Source organism: Mauremys mutica, chromosome 3 (genome assembly GCF_020497125.1).
Source record: "Mauremys mutica isolate MM-2020 ecotype Southern chromosome 3, ASM2049712v1, whole genome shotgun sequence".
NCBI lineage: Eukaryota > Metazoa > Chordata > Testudines > Geoemydidae > Mauremys > Mauremys mutica.
In genome coordinates, this window is record NC_059074.1 from 14,279,828 (window position 1) to 14,297,069 (window position 17,242).

At 45.7% G+C, this 17,242-nt stretch overlaps 1 protein-coding gene across 1 annotated transcript in view; it reads left to right on the top strand.

The window, feature by feature from the left end:
* The window catches only part of PKHD1 (PKHD1 ciliary IPT domain containing fibrocystin/polyductin), a 367,689-nt gene extending 350,555 nt beyond the window's left edge, over positions 1-17,134 (top strand). The window contains exons 64-66 of the mRNA XM_045008841.1: positions 3,498-3,656; positions 5,100-5,243; positions 16,577-17,134. Coding sequence (XP_044864776.1) covers positions 3,498-3,656; positions 5,100-5,243; positions 16,577-16,926 — 653 coding nt within the window. The 3' untranslated portion in view covers positions 16,927-17,134. The remainder of the gene's footprint in view (positions 1-3,497; positions 3,657-5,099; positions 5,244-16,576) is intronic.
* Positions 17,135-17,242: the final 108 nt, after the last annotated feature.

Below are 17,242 nucleotides of genomic sequence, written 5' to 3' on the forward strand. Positions count from 1 at the left end.
TATCAGGGCCTGCACTTACTACAGGTAGAGGCAGAGCCATGGGGACCCCATGTGATGGTGTGGCTAGGACCTTGGATTGCCTTAATCCAGCTCTGTGGTAGCCTGGAATATTTCACTGAAATGTTAAGACATCACATATTAGTGTCTAAACATCTCAGGTGTGTAATGGCCCCAGTTTTAGAACGACTAAATTGTGATGCATAAAATACCTATGTCCCCTTAAACTGTGAGCATTTGTGCTCTGCTATGGGGTACATTCCTGCAAGTTCCTGAGGACCCTCAGCTCCCACTGCTTGCACTCCCACTGGCATCAGGAGGAACTCAGCTCCCAGCAGGCTCTGGAAGTGTAGTGTGTTGCAAATTCACTGCAAAAGCTACTGCAGTGAAGTTAGAAGATCTTCCCATTGAATGAAGGTCAAACCTGGATTCTTTTTGTTACACTTTTAGCTAATAAGGACTGTGCTGAGAGATCTTTTCAGACAGCAGCATGAAAAGCTGTTTCATTTTGCATGATCTTTGACTAATTTAAACCAGAATACTGTACATTTTTAACACGCATCATAAAAAATACACTCTGAGTAACATAGATAATTCTGCCTTTTAAATCTCCTTCGGCATTCTCAGGTGGCAGGGGCGGCTCTAGGCACCAGCAAAACAAGCTGGTGCCTAGGGCGGCAAAATCTAGGGGGCGTCCCCTGCGGCCGGGGGGGGGCGGCAGGCTGGGCCGGCGGACCTGCCGCAGTGATGCCTGCGGGAGGTCCACCGGAGCCCCGGGACGACTGGACCTGCCGCAGGCATGACTGCGGAGGGGGCGCTCGTCCCGCGGCTCGGCTGGACCTCCCGCAGGCATCACTGCGGCAGCTCAAGCGGAACCGCTGGACCCGCGAACCGTCCGCAGCCGCGGGAGGTCCAGCCGAGCCACGCGGGACCAGCGGTCCCTCTGCAGTCATGCCCGCGGGAGGTCCGCTGCTCCCGCGGCTCCGGGGCGCCTCCCGCGCATGACTGCTTGGGGCGGCCAAAAACGTAGAGCCGCCCCTGTCAGGTGGGAACTGTGTTGGAGAGTGTACTGTCGAAGAAAAACTAAGTTCTCGCTTTTTGTTTGGGTACAGCAAAATCAAATACTTTATTACTTTCTCTAGTGATCACAAGAGGGAGAGAGTGTCATAGGAAACTGGGTTGCCCCTTGTCCCGGACGGATCTCTCTCAATTAGTAAACAATCATAGCAATCATTTATACCTTTGTTACAGACAATGGCTAGCAATCCTGGAGACATTAAAGGAAAACATTTGCATTTGTTTATACATAAGCCTATTCGCTATCTTATTTGTCTTCAATACTAGAACAAAAACAAGACTGCATTTTACAAGGCCGTAATGACTTTTCACACAATTCACTCTGTACCACATTATCTTATTTCTACATATCTCACAGCACTAGGATCAGAGCCTAACTTTCTTGGCATCTATGATAAACAAACAAAAAAGTAATTTCCCAGGCACTTGGGATCAAATTCTATCATTAGTTTTGCAGGCACAGCCTGCCGTAATTATTCATGCCCCGTGACCTCCCTTTTGGATTCCTAGATGGGGCTATCTTTGAAGATGCAGCAGGTGCTGAATGTGGAGGTCCCAACTGAATAGTGGCATTGGTTGGAGGGAGCAGATTATTTCCACGGGTGAGTATGTCTGCACTGCAATCAGAGGTGTGATCGCGGCCCAGGCTGGCAGACGTGCATTTGCTTTAATCTAACTAGCACAGCTAAAAGAGCAGCGAAGGTGTAGCAGGATGCTTCAGTGCAGGCTGGCAATGCAAGTATGTCCCCAGATGCTTGTACAGCCTATGCTGAAGCCTGCCCTGCTGTGTCTTCACTGTTATTTTTAGCCATGCTAACTAGATTCAAGCTAGCACGAGTATGCCAGCCACTGCAGTCACCTCTGTGATTGCGGAGCAGACATACCCAGTGTGGCATAGGCTTGCTATTTGCTTCTGGGTATCATTCCCTGTAGTGATATGGGTCTATATGAGCTTGATCCAACTCCCTTTTAAGTCAATTAGAATCTTATGATTGACTTCAATAGGAGTTGGATCCAGCCCCTAAAGTCCTAGATGTCTGAGGATACATCTACACTTCAATCACCCATGGCTGGCCCCTGCCAGCTGACTCAGGCTCGTGGGGCTGAGGCTAACGGGCTGTTTAATTGTGGTGTAGACATTCAGGCTCAGGCTGCAGCCCAAGCTCCGCGATCCTCCCACCTTGCAGGGTCCTCGAACTTGGGCCGAACGTCTACATTGCAATTAAAAGCCCCTTAACTTCAGCCCTGTGAACCCAAGTCAGCTGGGATGGACCAGCCATGAGATTTTAATTGTAGTGCAGATGTACCTTGAGAAACCTTGATCCACTATTACTAAAAGTCCCTATGTTTAAATGTCTGCACACCACTTCTGGTCAGTTGCAATTTGTCTGCCACATTGTTCCGATGGAGCCTGAGTTTGTTTAAAGGGACAAGGGCAAGTTGAAATCTAGTCAAGTTCAAATAAAAGTATTTTCAGGTACTACACCTGCCTTCAAGTCCCCATCTGCCAATGTTTGAGTCTTTTTAAAATAAATCAGCAAATAAGCCTCTTAGACATTTGTACTGAAAATATAACTCAGACAAGTACATTAAACAAATCTCCATTAAAATCAACAGAGTTGCGGATTTGGGATTGATGAGAAACTCAAGTTATAACAGGGATGTGTTGGCCCAGGTGATCTGGCTAAATTTCAACCAGGAGATTACATTCTGCCCACCCAGTTTTGCTTGTGTAGGTTTCAACTGGATAAAGTGATCTTCACATTCTGTTTCATATTCTTGTGCAGCGTTATTGTACACTCCAAAGAAATGCTGCATTTAAGTGGTGGGTGAAGTAATTCCTAATCAGCTTATAGAATGATGTGGTATCTTTGGACAAAGGGTGTTATATACAAGGTGTACAATATGTGACAGTTAATAGTTGCACTAGTAATAGTAATGATATTCCTACTGCTTGTTTATAATGGTTTAATCAACACTGTGGAGAAGATTAACAGCACGTTAGGCCCAGTCCAGCAGAGCATGTGCTCAGCTTTAAAGACGTGAATAGTTCTGTTGAAGACATTCTCAAAGTGCCTTTTGCTGGATCATGGCTTTAAGTCTGATATCCGAGAACAATTTCAAATTTCCAATGATCGGCACTCAGAGAGCTGGTCAGGAACCAATAGCAATAGTTCATGCCTTTAAACTAGCAGCTTTGTCAGTTCAAGAAAGGTTTGGTTACATGTTCTGTTTGGGCCTGATCTGGGGCCTGTGGAAGTCAATGGAAAAACTCCCATTGACTTCATTGGGCTGTGATTTAGGCCCTTTCATGAATGTATTTTCAGACATCAGTTCCTGTGTTAGTGGCCATAACCAAGTGTTCTGGCTATGAAACACGTTTCCTAAATGTTGTAATAATCTGATATATTTTCCTCTCTCAGGTGCTGACTTCACTGTCGAGTCCCAGCCATTTACCATCTTCCCTATCCCCAACGGAGGGAAATCCATCACGGTCCTTGCTGCTGTGCTGGGCTCAGTGGTTTCAGTGCTAGTTATGGGTCTTCTTGTATTCTGCTGGTCCAAGAAAAGCAAAAGTTTCAGTAAGTGGGAATCCCCAGGAGAGCTCTCCATCTGCAGAGGCTCTCCCATTTCATTGGTGTCTAAAGAGTGTTCAGATCTCTTGTACACGTTGGGCCTGACTCAGTGGAACTCAGCTGACTCCAGCAGAGATCATGGTCTTATTGTGCTAGGCACTGTTCATACACATAATAAGACAGCTAGTCCTTGCCCCAAAGAGTTGACAATCTCTGACAAAGGAAGCATTATGATCCCCACTCTCCAGATGGGCAGCTGAGGCACACAGAGAGTAATAGACAGGTTTTCAATGTTGCCAAAACTGTCATCAGTGGTAACTGCTGAGCACTTTGGAAAGTCATATTTCCAAGATTTCATGCAGGGAGCATAGCCAGGAATAGAATACAGGTCTCCTGAATCCCAGCGCCTTAAGCACCGGGCATCCAAGCAGAGCACTCCACAGCTTAATTGCACGTTGCAACTTCCTTTTTATCCAAACTGGGCAATTTTAAAAATCAGATCAGGCCATATTCTCCTCTCTCTTGTACTGGAGCAATGGTACTGAAGTCAGTGGGAGCTCAGCACCTTTGAAATTCCAAGCCACTTATCTAGGTGTCTAAATCAGGATTTAGAAACCTAATTTTAGGCTCCTGTTTTTTTTAATCTTGGCCCCTGTATTTCCCCTGTATTTAGAATTGGAAATAATGAGGCAACTCACTGTGATGTGGCAAATATAAAGGCCCAGGTTATAACTTAAGGATGCTTTCTACCTCGTGCATCCGACGAAGTGGATATTCACCCATGAAAGCTCATGCTCCAATACGTCTGTTAGTCTATAAGGTGCCACAGGACTCTTTGCTGCTCTTACAAATCCAGACTAACACGGCTACCCCCTGATACTTTCTACTTCGTGGCCCTAAAACTGGCATAGCTTCAGGAGGAGTGCCCCAGAGCAGAAATATCCTCAGGTCTAGAGTTGCCAATGTAAGAGGAATGGCTGGAGAGAAACAGAGCATGGCCAGGATTTTTCTGCATGCCAGCAATCCCCCGTTGCCGGCATAGTCAGATGGCGTAATTTGAGCAGCCTTCAAAGTGTGCTAACCTATGCTGGGGAACTACTTCAGTACGCAAATAGCTCAGGAATGAGGAAGCAGAAAAATGGCTTAAAGCATCACTCCTGAGTTGCACTGTGCAGTAGTCTTGGCTGTGACCAGCCTGAGTTTCTAATGATGCTCAGTGTATACCTTGAGGATCTGAAGACAGAGTTTTGCTGAAGTGAAGAAATGTGATCCCTAATGGTAAAACACAATGAAGTGTAATCATAAAATAAGCCTCTCCATTTTGGGCAGAGAGAACGCACACCAGATTAGATGCCAATTCATGAGCAATAGATTGTTTCTTACAAATACTGTATCTGGCTCTGAGACCTGGATGGACTGAGAATGATATAACTGTTTATTTCAATACAGAAACAAAGATTGAACAGGCTAATGTGCCACAAGCAAAGAGCAATATGAAATCCTCCCAGATCCTGCCACAGCAGCGTTCAACTCGTGCCGATCTGCACCGTGCCCGGGAAGAGAACAAGAGAGACATTGCTGGGATAGAAGGAGGTGAGCCTGCAGAATGAGAATAACTCACATTTCCAAAGCCCCTTTCAACCAAATAGATCTTCATGCACCTTACAAGCGATGAGCTTGTATAGATAGAAGTTATAATTTTGCCAGTTAAGGATCTGACCTAGATAGATAGATGAATCACTGCCACCACTAGAGCTGATTACTACATTAATAGAGCTGATTACTACAAATGAATTCTCTCTCTGAACTGAAAAATGTCCAGGAGAGTAAATGTGTGGTTCAATTTTTAAATGTCTATAGAAGTTATGGATTGAACAGTGTCAGGATTTCATCCAATGTCAGTTTTGCCACTGATTTCAATGAAGCCACACCGTTTTTTTTGTTTTTTTATTTAAATCCTCAGTTTCCAAGCATCTGTTCCAAAATTGAAGAGAAAACGTTGCTTAAATATGGTTATAGTCAGAAAAAAGGCCATGTAAAAATGGCTTATTTGCTCAAACAATCTGTTGCATGTTTTCAGATCATATCTGTTTATGTTATTGATAAAACTGACATGTGAGTGACAGAATCAGCCTATATTGGCAACAGATAATCCTGATGGGCACCGTGTTCCAGAAAATCAATTGCAAGTGGTCACTTTGAAGTGAGACTATAGGCAAAATGGCAACTTTAACAATGACATTGTGGGGTTCCTTCTATCTTGGTACTTTGATGACTCCCGTCACCATAGTATGTTTATTCCCTCTCAAATAATCCAGACCAAATTTGTTCCATTTACAAGTCAACAATAAGTCTGCCTGAAAAATGTCACCCTGGATCTGAATATAATTATTGTTTATACTCTCTTTGGCACTGTCAATGTGCTCAGCGCTTACAAGTTACAAACATCGTGGTAATTCCTGCCCCAAAGAGATTACAGTGCTAACTCCCTTTGAGGGATGGTGTTTAGGCCACACCCTCTGCTCAGCATTTTCTATTGGCTGGTTTAGATGGACCATCCATTACACAAAGTAAAACTATTTCCCCATGTTTATTTCCGTCCACTTTCCCCCCCCCCATACAGTTCCTCACATCTTCTTGTCAATTGCTGGAAATGGGCCATTTTCATTACCACTACAAACAGTTCTTTTTCTCTCCTGCTGATAATAGCTCACCTTAACTGATCACTCTTGTTAGAGTGTGTATGGTAACACCCATTGTTTCATGTTCTCTGTGTATATATATATCTTCCTACTGATTTTCCACTGCACGCATCAGATGAAGTGGGCTGTAGCCCACGAAAGCTTATGCTCAAATAAATTTGTTAATCTCAGGTATGTATCTCTCCCTATTCATTGTGTAGGAGCTTGGACACCTAACCCAGGGTTCTGAATTCTCCTAGGTAGCAAGGTGCCTAAAAGTTGCCACATCCACCCTAATTGAATTGGCCTCGTTAGCACTGCCCCCCCCCACTTGGTAAGGCAACTCCCATCTTTTCTTGTGCTGTGTATTTATACCTGCCTACTGTATTTTCCACTCCATGCATCTGATGGAGTGGGTTTTAGCCCACGAAAGTTTATGCCCAAATAAATTTGTTAGTCTCTAAAGTGCCACAGGGACTCCTCGTTGTTTTTGCTGATACAGACTAACATGGCTACCCCTCTGAAACTTAAGTGCCTTTTGTGAATCTAGCCCTTAGGTTCCTAAATCTCATTAAAATCAATGGGACTTGGGCTCCTAAGTGCTGACAGGTACATCTACGCTTCCGGCTGGAAATATAACTCCCTGATCAAGGATACATACCTTCATTAGCTCTGATCAACCCGGTGTGCTAAAAACAGAAGTGTAGCTGCAGCCGAGCAAGCAGTGGGAGGGGCTAGCAGTGCGAATATGTGCCTAGCACCTCAAACAGATATATATTCGGGGTGGCTGGTCCTTCCTGCTGCTCGAGCCACTGCTTCTACAGTGTGGCTGGTCGTTCCTGCTGCTCGAACCACTGCTTCTGTTTTTACAATACTAGTATGATCAGAGCTAGAGTGGGGTATGTCTCTGTGCTGGGAATTACATCCCCAATTGAAGTGTGCACATGCCCTAAATTGCTTTTGACTCTGGGATGTAGGCTTCTAAGTCACTTAGGTGTTTTTAACAGTTTTACCAATAGCTGGATGTTTGAGATTACTATGACTGATGCTACTGCTGATTGGCTAGGAATTGTGCACACAGCTAGTTTATGGGTCCAGGATAAGGGCAGGGCAAAACATTTTTTACCAAAACTTTTTTGGGGTGAAAAATGAAGATTCGGTGACACTGAAATGTTTCACAAATATGTGTCAGTTTCACCAAATTGTTTGTTTAGAAAACAAAAACAATTTACGCAACCTTCAACATTTCATTTCAACATTGACAAAATGTTTTGAGTTTTAAAAATATTTCCTTTACTTTTATTTTTTTTTTAATTCAAATTTTTTTTAAAATGGTCAAAATCAAATTGAAAGATTTTGTTTGACCCAAAACAATTTTTTTTCTCAGCTTTTCCATTTGCTGATTTTTCTTTTAAGTTTATTTTCAGCTTGACCCAAAACAGATTTTTGGCGACCTTTTTTTCAAAATTGCCAGTGAACTAAAAATTTGCCCAGCCTTAGCTGTGATTTCACCCTTTGTCATTTAGACTGGGACAGGGACTGCTATTTACTGTATGAATTCTCTCTCTGACCTGAAAATTTACAGGAGAGTAAATGTGTGGTTCAGTTTTTAAGTGTCTATAGAATTTATGCGTGAAATCCTGACCCCATTCAATTCAGTGTCAGTTTTGCCAATGTCAGTTTCAGAAAGAGCATAGGACAAATGGGCCTCAGCCTTTTCAGGCTGCTAGATGCTACTGCAACATAAGGGTATGTCTTCACTATCGGCCGGATCAACGGGCAGCAATCGATCCAGCATGGATCGATTTATCACATCTAGTCTAGACATGATAAATCAATCACCGAGCGCTCTCCCACCAACTCCTGTACTCCACCAGGGCAAGAGGCACAGGCAGAGTTGATGGGGGAGCAGCAGCAGTTGACTCACAGTAGTGAAGACGCTGCAGTAAATTGATCTAAGTACGTCAACTTCAGCTATATTATTCACGTAGCTGAAGTTGCGTAACTTAGATCGATTTCCCCCCCACACACTGTAGACCAGGCCTAAGTGATTAAAAATACTAGAACATATGCATAGCTAGTATACACTAATCATAAAGCACTCTAGGAGCTTTCAGGATGAAAGCCATTGTTATCAAGGTAAGTTAATTTGAGGATGATTATTCTAATATGCATCGTGCGTATTTCTGAGTCAGTCCGGGCATGTTTTCATACTGTCCATGGCAGACCCATTCACTGTTGTCCCTTTTCTGTAGGCCTTTTCATGGTTGCATGTTTTGACCAGCTATATAAAACCACGGGTCAAAAAGCAGTCCCATTCCCCTGTTTTTCCTTGTTTTGCTCCTCTAGCTTTTTTGGGGGGGGGGGAAGTAATCTTTTCTCATAATGATTTACTGATCAAACACAACTCCCTCTGAGGTCACAGCCAAAGCAGACGCCTTTAGGGCCGTGCAGCTGGCACCAGGCTCCACCAAACAGCAAAAAGTATTGGCTTCCACCTTTACAAACTTGGATGGGCTCTTCCAACTGTCGCCTGTTAAGAGCAAAGATCTGAGTCCATTTCTCAGCCCATCCTGGAACCCTGACTGAACCACACACACATTCTGGCACTGGGTATTTTTTCCACCTCCTCCCTTAAATTTTGTGGATTGCATAAAAGGCTAGTTTGAGTTTCATCTTCTTATTTTAATTAGCGTCCATCACAAAAGCAAAGGGAGAAAGAGAGAGAAGAAATGCTGCAGTTTATATGTTTTGATATTTGCCATACTTCTCCAAAACACAGCATTCAACTGTATGCCTTAGGATACATATAAATTCATTTTTTATCTAATTTGTCTGAGATCTAAGCTTCCTGTGGAGGTCTGAGATCAAAGGATCTGATTCCGTCTGATGTCGGCTCTGACACATAATGTGTGCTGACTTAGTTCTGTCTATAAACTCGCAGTGGGAGGCTGCCATATTCCCTTGGCACCTTTACATAGTGAACTTTCATTTCAGCTGGGGAGGCTGACAGGTACAGTGTTGATTGGAGCCATCGTGTAAATAATTCATGGAGAGATTTTTGTCAGAAAAAGGAAATCCAGCCACTTACAGTCTTTTAGGAATTGTTGCAAGACAAAGAGATTCCCCGATATGTTCAAATCTAAACAAGGATAACAATATCTTAAGCAAATTTAATGTGTGTGACTTGAAATGCCTAATGTTTGATTTCCCCTTATTTAAAATAATGTTGGTTTTGGAGCGAGAGACAATCAAAGCTACAGTCATTTTTGTTTAGTTTCTCCCTTACATTTTTTTCCCTGTCAAGAAATCCCATATTTCTAATCCAACGAGATGTTTGGGATCTGTATTATTATTTCTGTGATCATGAATAGGATTTAGATTACAACATCTTCTGGGTAGAGACCATCCCTTTGTTATATATTTGTACAGGGCCCAACACAGTGATACTGGAGCCTTAGGCAGTGTGACAATACTGATGGTGGTGGTGGGTATACCAATAGATTCTAGGCCAAAGGGAACCAGGAGATCATCTGGTCTGACCTCCTGTATAACGACAAAGAGTCCTGTGGCACCTTATAGACTAACAGAAGTATTAGAGCATAAGCTTTTGTGGGTGAATACTCACTTCATCAGATGCATGGGCCATTAAATTTCACCTAGTTACTCCTGTATTGTGCTTGACCAAAGCACAATTTCCCAAAAGCCCTTCAGTCTTGACCTGAAGACATCAAGAGATGTCTTCTCTCACTGCCAAAAATGTATGCCTTATTTCTAATTTCAATTTGTCTTGCTTCAGCTTCCAGCCAGTGACTCTTTATTTACCTTTCTCTGCTAGATTGAAGAGCCCTTTAGTGCCCAATATTTCTCCCCATGAAGTTACCTATGTACGGCAATCAAAGTCACCTTTCAGGCTTCCTTTTGAGACGTTAAACAGACTCAGTTCTTTTGAGTCTCTCACTGGAAGGCATTTCTCCAGCCCTTGAATCATTTTTATGGTTCTTTTCTGCACCCTCTCCAATTTTTCAACATGTTTTTTAAGGTGGGCACCTGAGCGGCATGCAGTATTCTATTAGCCCAGGCCTGCACAACATGCGGCCCGGGGGCCGCATGCGGCCCACATGGGCTCACTGTGCGGCCTGTGGGGGGTGAGTAGGTGGGCTCACTGTGCGGCCCGTGAGGGGGGAGTAGGCAAGCGATGGGTGAGGGAGGGGGGCTGAAGAGGCGGATGGACAGTGTGGTGGGGGGTGAGTAGGCGAGCTGGGCGGGTGGGAGGCTGAGGAGGCGAGCGAGGAGTGAGTGGCTGACCTGTTCTACTGATCTGGTCTGGCTCCCATCCCCACTCCAAGGGTTGCAGCTGTCTGGAGGTGCTGCCTTCCACGCCTTCCTCAGTCACACCTCAGTCATTCAACAGGGCAACTGATTACAAAGTTGGGGGAAGATCTTATTCTACTTCTAGCAAAAAGACATTTTTCTTTTACCTTAATTATACTACCTTAGGGGCCCACTATAACATATTACCAAGGTTCAATACCGCTGTTTCGGTGGGGCAGCGCTGGGGAAGGAGAGTTTGTTTCCGCTGGGTGGGCGGTGCTGGGGGTGGGGGGTGTTGTGTTTCAGGGCGGCTTGGTGGCACAGGGAGGGGGGTCGGAAGGGCCGGGGGGGTTCAGCCCTCAGCTGTTTTCTTTGGAGTAATATGGCCTTCACCACTTTGAGTTGTGCAGGCCTGCACTAGCCAATTCAGCAATGCCAAATGCAGCAGTCAAATCAGCTCCCTTCTCCTATTCACTGCTCCACTGTTTATATATCCAAGGATTTCATTAGCCACTTTGCCACACTATTGCACTGGAAGCTAGGTCCATTATGATCCCTAAATCCTTTTCAGAGTCACTTTTTTCAAGGTTGCACTCTTCTGGTCTAAGTATGGCCTGCATGCCTTGTTCCTAGATGTATAACTTTGCATTGGGCTGTATTAAAAGAAAATGCATTATCTGAATGTTTTCCCCTTCCAAGTGATTTCAGCTTGCTCTGTGTGACTGCCCTATCCTTGTGATTATGTATCACTCCACCAATCTTTGTGTCATCCACAAATTTTATCAGCATCGATTTTAAATGTATTCCCATTTATTGATGAAAGTCTTGAACAGTGTTAGGTCTAGCACCAGTCCCTGCAGAACCCCACTAGAAACACCCCGTTTGATGGCGATTCCCTGTTGGCAACTATATTTGGAGATCTGTCAGTTCACCAGTTCTTAATCAATTTATCAGGTGCTTTAGTGATAGGGTATAGTGCTCATTTTTTAATCAGAATGTTGTGCGGTACTAAATCTTACAAAAAGTCTAAGTCCGATTCCATCTACGCCATTACCTTTATGAACCAAACTTGTAATGTCCTCCAAAAATGAGATCAGGTTTGCTTGACAAGACCTGTTTGCCATAAAAGAGATAAGGACATCGCCAGTCTGAAAAGAACTTGGTATAAATCCAATACAGCATAAGGACTTAGCTATATTAAAAGATCATGCACCAGTGTCACCACTACATCAGTATGGACCCCTGATGTTTTCTCTCTGTACCAGGTCTTACACTTGTCTATTTGTGTACTTATATGGCTTCCTTCACTGTACATAGATTTCATCCTCATGACAGCTCTGGGAAATGGGGAAGCGCCATTGTCCCCATCTTCCCGATAGGCACAGGGGAGATTAAGTGACTTGCCCAAGGTCACACAGAAGGTCTATGGCCAAGCCGGAACTAGAACGCTCGAGTCCCTGACCAATGCCCTCTATATTACTGTGGCTTAATTCGCTTTGTGTCAGTGTAGCACATCTTCATTTGGGGTCTGTGCCAGGGTAACTGCACCAATCAGCACCGATTCCTAACATAGGTGGAGCCTACATTAGAGTCCGAGGGGCACTAAATGCACATGCTGTAGGTCGGTTGTTTTGCTAAGGATCTATCATGCTGGTTAAAGTGCATCATAGTCCGACCTCCAGTATTATTAGTCCTGTCTGGAGTGCCAGGGACGGGACCAGATGACCTCTCGAAGTCCCTTCTAGTTCTATGATTCTATATTGCAGGCCATTAAATTTCACCCAGATACCCCTATATGGAACCCAAGGACTTTAGTTAGAAAAAAGTGTTTCAGTCCTCAGGAACCTAAACCATTGTGTGCCACAGGCAAAGCCCAGGAGAGTCTGAGGTGCAATGGCAGGATGGGAGATGACCCCAGCAGACAATCCTTGCCTCGTGCTACAGAGGAAGGCAAAGAAGTCCCCAAGGTCCCTGCCAGATAACTGTGGATAGTGGGGAGGGGCACAATGGAAAGGTTCTGTGGGGACACGTGACTTACCTCTGCCTCCACCCCCTGAAACTTGATATGTAGGTAGACAACATACACTCGCAACTACCTCCTCTTCCTCCTGCTCTCTGTCCTGTGACTGAACAGCCCCTTGCAGAGCTTGCAGCCCCTCCCCGCCCCCTGCCTGAACTATCCCCAGTCGATTTAGCAAGGGCTCAAAACAAGGCCAACCAAAGGGGCAACCCAGCTGGGATGCACAGTCCCCCGTCTGCCGTCAGGGTGGGTGGCTCCAGGGTGGGATGGTGCTCGGGGCTGGTTAACAAGAAGTTGGAGAATTATCAGTCACTTTTTGTTGGAGAGGGAAATACGACACCCTAAACTGCATTCTTCCTGATAGGCACATTGGAGGCTGCTGCTGTTTCAAGGCACCCCTACCTGCTGGGGGTGCATTAAAGCAGCAGCAAGATCTACCATCCCTTTCCCACTCTCTCCCTTCCCCCACCGCCTTCTCCCCTCACGCACCCCCAGGACTCTCGGGCAGGATGGGGCTCCACCAGAGCTACCTGGCACGTAGCACACCGTATCTTGAAGATGTCCCCTTGACTCACCTCAGCGGGCAGTCTGCTAAGCAGACAGTGGGAAGTGCTGGGACTCCAGCAGCAGGGAAGGAGAAGCAGCCCCATGTAGCCCAGGAGAAGCAGCCCCATGTAGCCCAGGAGCCCCATGTAGCCCATGTAGGAGCTCAGCCCGCTGCCAGCCTCCCTGCTGCTTCCTTTTTCCCCATGCTTCATAAACACACAGGGAGTGCCACCACCCGGGGGAGGTGCTGCTGCCTCACTGCTGGGCATCCTTGCAAGAGGCATACTGAGAAATCTGGGGGGCATGTGACCCCCCACACACACATCACCGCTGGTCTCTGCCAATCTAACCGGAGGGAAAATTCCTTCCCAACCCCAAATCTAGCAAGACCCTGAGCACATGTTCGAGACCCACCAGCCAGGCATCTGAGCATTGGCCCACCTTGCTGAGTGTCCCAGCTCCAGTTGTGGCCTGTCTCTTGATGCTACAGAGGAAGGCTAACCCCGCTTCCCCTTCTGAATACATCTGGCAATTGCAGATTCCTGATTGAAGTCCTGAAACATGAGATTTGATTGCAGTCGTTGTCTGAATGCAGAGCTGCAAAGGTTGTAAGCATGCTGAGAGCAATGCAACAGACTATTACAGTAGCACCTCGTGGCGGGGCGACGATTCACTGGCGCGGCACCTCCTGCTGGTCAGCCTGGGAATTAGCTCTTCCAGCCCGGCGCGCCCTCGGCAGGCCGGTGTCTCTGGCCCCTGTGTCCCCTCCAGACCCCGGTGCCCCTCTACATCAGGGTTCTGCCCCCAGCAGCAACCCCCAGTCTGGGTCTCCCTAGCCAGGGGAACTCCCAAATCTCTATCCCCACCTCGCCTCAGAGGCTACTGCCAGTCCCCTTCTAGCCCCCGCTCCCTGGGGCAGGCTGCAGTGTGTAAACCACTCACCATCCGCCAGTGGGGTTAGGACCTGCTGCCTTTGCCTGTCTCTGGGCTGCCTCCCTGCAGCCTCAGTACCCGTTTAGCCTTCTTAGCAAGGGGTTCTACTAGGCTGGAGCTCCCCAGCTCCCTCTGCCCTCCCCCAGCACCGCTCCACCTCAGGTACCCTGCTCAGCTACCAGCCAGCCAGGTCCTTCTCTCTCAGGAAGCGAGAGAGAGCGTGTGCTAGCTTCTGGCCCACTGCCCTCTTATAAGGGCCAGCTGGGCCCTGAATAAGCTGGCCACAGCTGTGGCAGCTTCCCCCCTCAGCCTCCCTTTTCCCAGCTGCAGCCCTCTCCAGGGCTGCTTTTACCCTTGTTCTGCAGGTGTAGGACAGCTGCCTCACTACACACCTAGAGACTCCAACAAAGATAGGGACCCCACTGTGCTAGGCACTGTATAAACATATAAACGTTGCAACCTAAATAAACCAAAGGGGAGAGGGGAACCAGATGCACAGTCAGATGAAGTGATTTGCCCAAGGCCACACAAATGAATTGCCCATGGTCAGTGGCCGAGCTTCTACTGGAAACAGCTTCTTCTAACTCCCAGCCCAGTGCTCTCTCCCTAGCTCTACTGGCTCACCTCGTGGCATCGGGATCACGTTTTCTCAGTTTACAAAACAAAACAATGATTTTTCTTCCCACCAGCCCTGCAAACGCAGGGTCCACTCTTACAGCACTTACTCCAGCAAAGTTGCTATTGACTTCAGAGGGAGCTTTACCGGAGTAAGGACTGCAAGACTCTGCCTGTCACCTGGGATGTGAAAAGCATGCTGGGCTCTTCCTGCATCTTCCATCATCACCAGTTACAAAGACTCTGCAGATGGAGCTTGCTGCCAGTGGTGGGATTGAATCCGTAGCTGTGCTAGCTCAGCAGTGTTAAGGAAAGTAGTGGCGTGGCTTTGCCAGTAAAGTCAGCAGATGTCACCTGGGGCAGGTGAAATAAGACTAGGGACTGGTCTATTCTAACACTGTAAGTCAATCTAAGTTACGCAAGCTCAGTTACGTATGTTATGAAACTGAAGTCGAGGTAACTTAGCTTGACTTAGAGCGGTGTCTACACTGCGCTCTGTTGATGGGAGATGCTGTTCCACTGACATACCTTCTGCCTCTCGAGGAGGTGGAGTACAGGCGTTAACGGGAGAGCGCTCTCCCATTGATTTAGCATGTCTTCACCAGACCCGCTAAATCGACACCGCTGCATCGATCACAGCGGTGCCGATTTAGCAGGTCGTGTAGACATGGCCTAGATCTACATCAGAAGCATATACCTGGATTATTTATTTATTTATTTTGCAAAGATTTTAGCAACTGTACAAAGCACCCAAAATAAGAGTAAGAAGCAGTCTGCCTGCATGCACCCTAATGCAGGATTGGAGCTTTAGAAGACAATGTCAGCTCAAAAGTCATATGTTGTCACAAAACCAGTTGCTTTACCTCTGTGCCCGACAACACTGTAGGTTATTAAGAAGGCTTGCTTTTTGCATTTTCCGCTTTGGATAATGAAAATCAATGATTCCGGTTTCACGTTTGTGTTTTCAGTCAACGTTACTTTCGTTTTTCAATCATTTTCTTTTTCAGGGCCCTTGAGCTGCCTTGTCTGAGTTCCAAACACCGCAGGGGGGAAAGGGTCATGCTTTACAGTACGCTTCCATTTAGAAATGGCTCAGAAAGGGTTAATAAATGCATGTAGCAGACATGAATACTCTGTGTTATGGATGGTCATAAGCAACCTATTAGCTCATTGAACTCCATACCAATCTTTACCCCATTTATTGAAACATTTAGTAATCAATGATTAACCTTTTAGAATCTATTTGTGAATGGCACCTTAATATAAAATGTGAGAAAAACAACTGTTGTCATATGAATAATTTGTGTTAAGTGTGGAGATATTTAATTGCTGGTATGTTTTATATCAATATATTTTTACAACTTGTTTATAAGGGGATAATAAATGACTAATAGATATTTAATATATATTTAAAGATTGCTATAGAGCAGTGGCTCTCAAACTTTTTTACTGGTGACTCCTTTCACACAGCAAGCCTCTGAGTGTGACCCCCCCACCCTTATACATTAAAAACACTTTTTAATATATTTACCACCATTATAAATGCTGGAGGCAAAGCAGGGTTTGGGGTGGAGGTTGACGGCTCACGACCCCCCATGTAATAACCTTGCGACCCCCTGAAGGATCCCAACCCCCAGTTTGAGAACCCCTGAAGTCTACTAATTAAAGCACAATTTCCATTTAACAGTCATTTTCCAGTGACCACCACACTTCAGTTAGCAAAAGGCTCTAGAATGGGGCAGAGACATAAACAGGAAGGGAAGAAAAAGACAGGGACCTACTGGCAAGGTAAAGAGTAAAGGGATTTTCTCTTGCAGATACGGAAGCAAATGGAGTACCAGGAAACACAGCGAGACAGATAAAGGAGTTGCACCAACAGACGGTTAAAGCCATGTCAATGCAGAAGATAAGTACAGTTGAACATAAAAGGAAGAGTAGAGAGAACTTATCCATGACTAGGAAACATGACAGCAGCCGTCCATTACACGGAAGAACAGCTCTGTGGGGTTCTCTGGAACTTCAGCAGCGTGGTGCTAAGGAGTTTTGTGACTGGAAGGATACCCATCAGCAGCTGTTCGCTTGCACCTACGGAAAAGAGATGGGAGGAGGGGAGCCTGGACCCCAGAATGTGAACAGAGAGAGGCAGGAGACGGCTGTGGGATCTTGAGGAGATGTGTAAGGGAAAGGATGACCTATGGCACCATCAACATGAAACATTTTCTGGGAGGGAATCCATTGGAACATGGGAACCTGAGATGCTTCTTCCACTGGTGTGGGCAGAAAAAGCATGTTAGCACTGGACATTTGCAAACATTTTAGGACAGTTAACAGTGAAGACATGTTCTTAGTGGTTAAAGCACTACATCTTATCTGTCTATCGGTTGTTATCCTGCTTTCCTTAGTCCCTGATTTAGCAAAGTACTTAAATCCATCCCTATTCAGAAAAGCAGGTGCATATGTACCACTTCCTTGTGGCTTAAGCA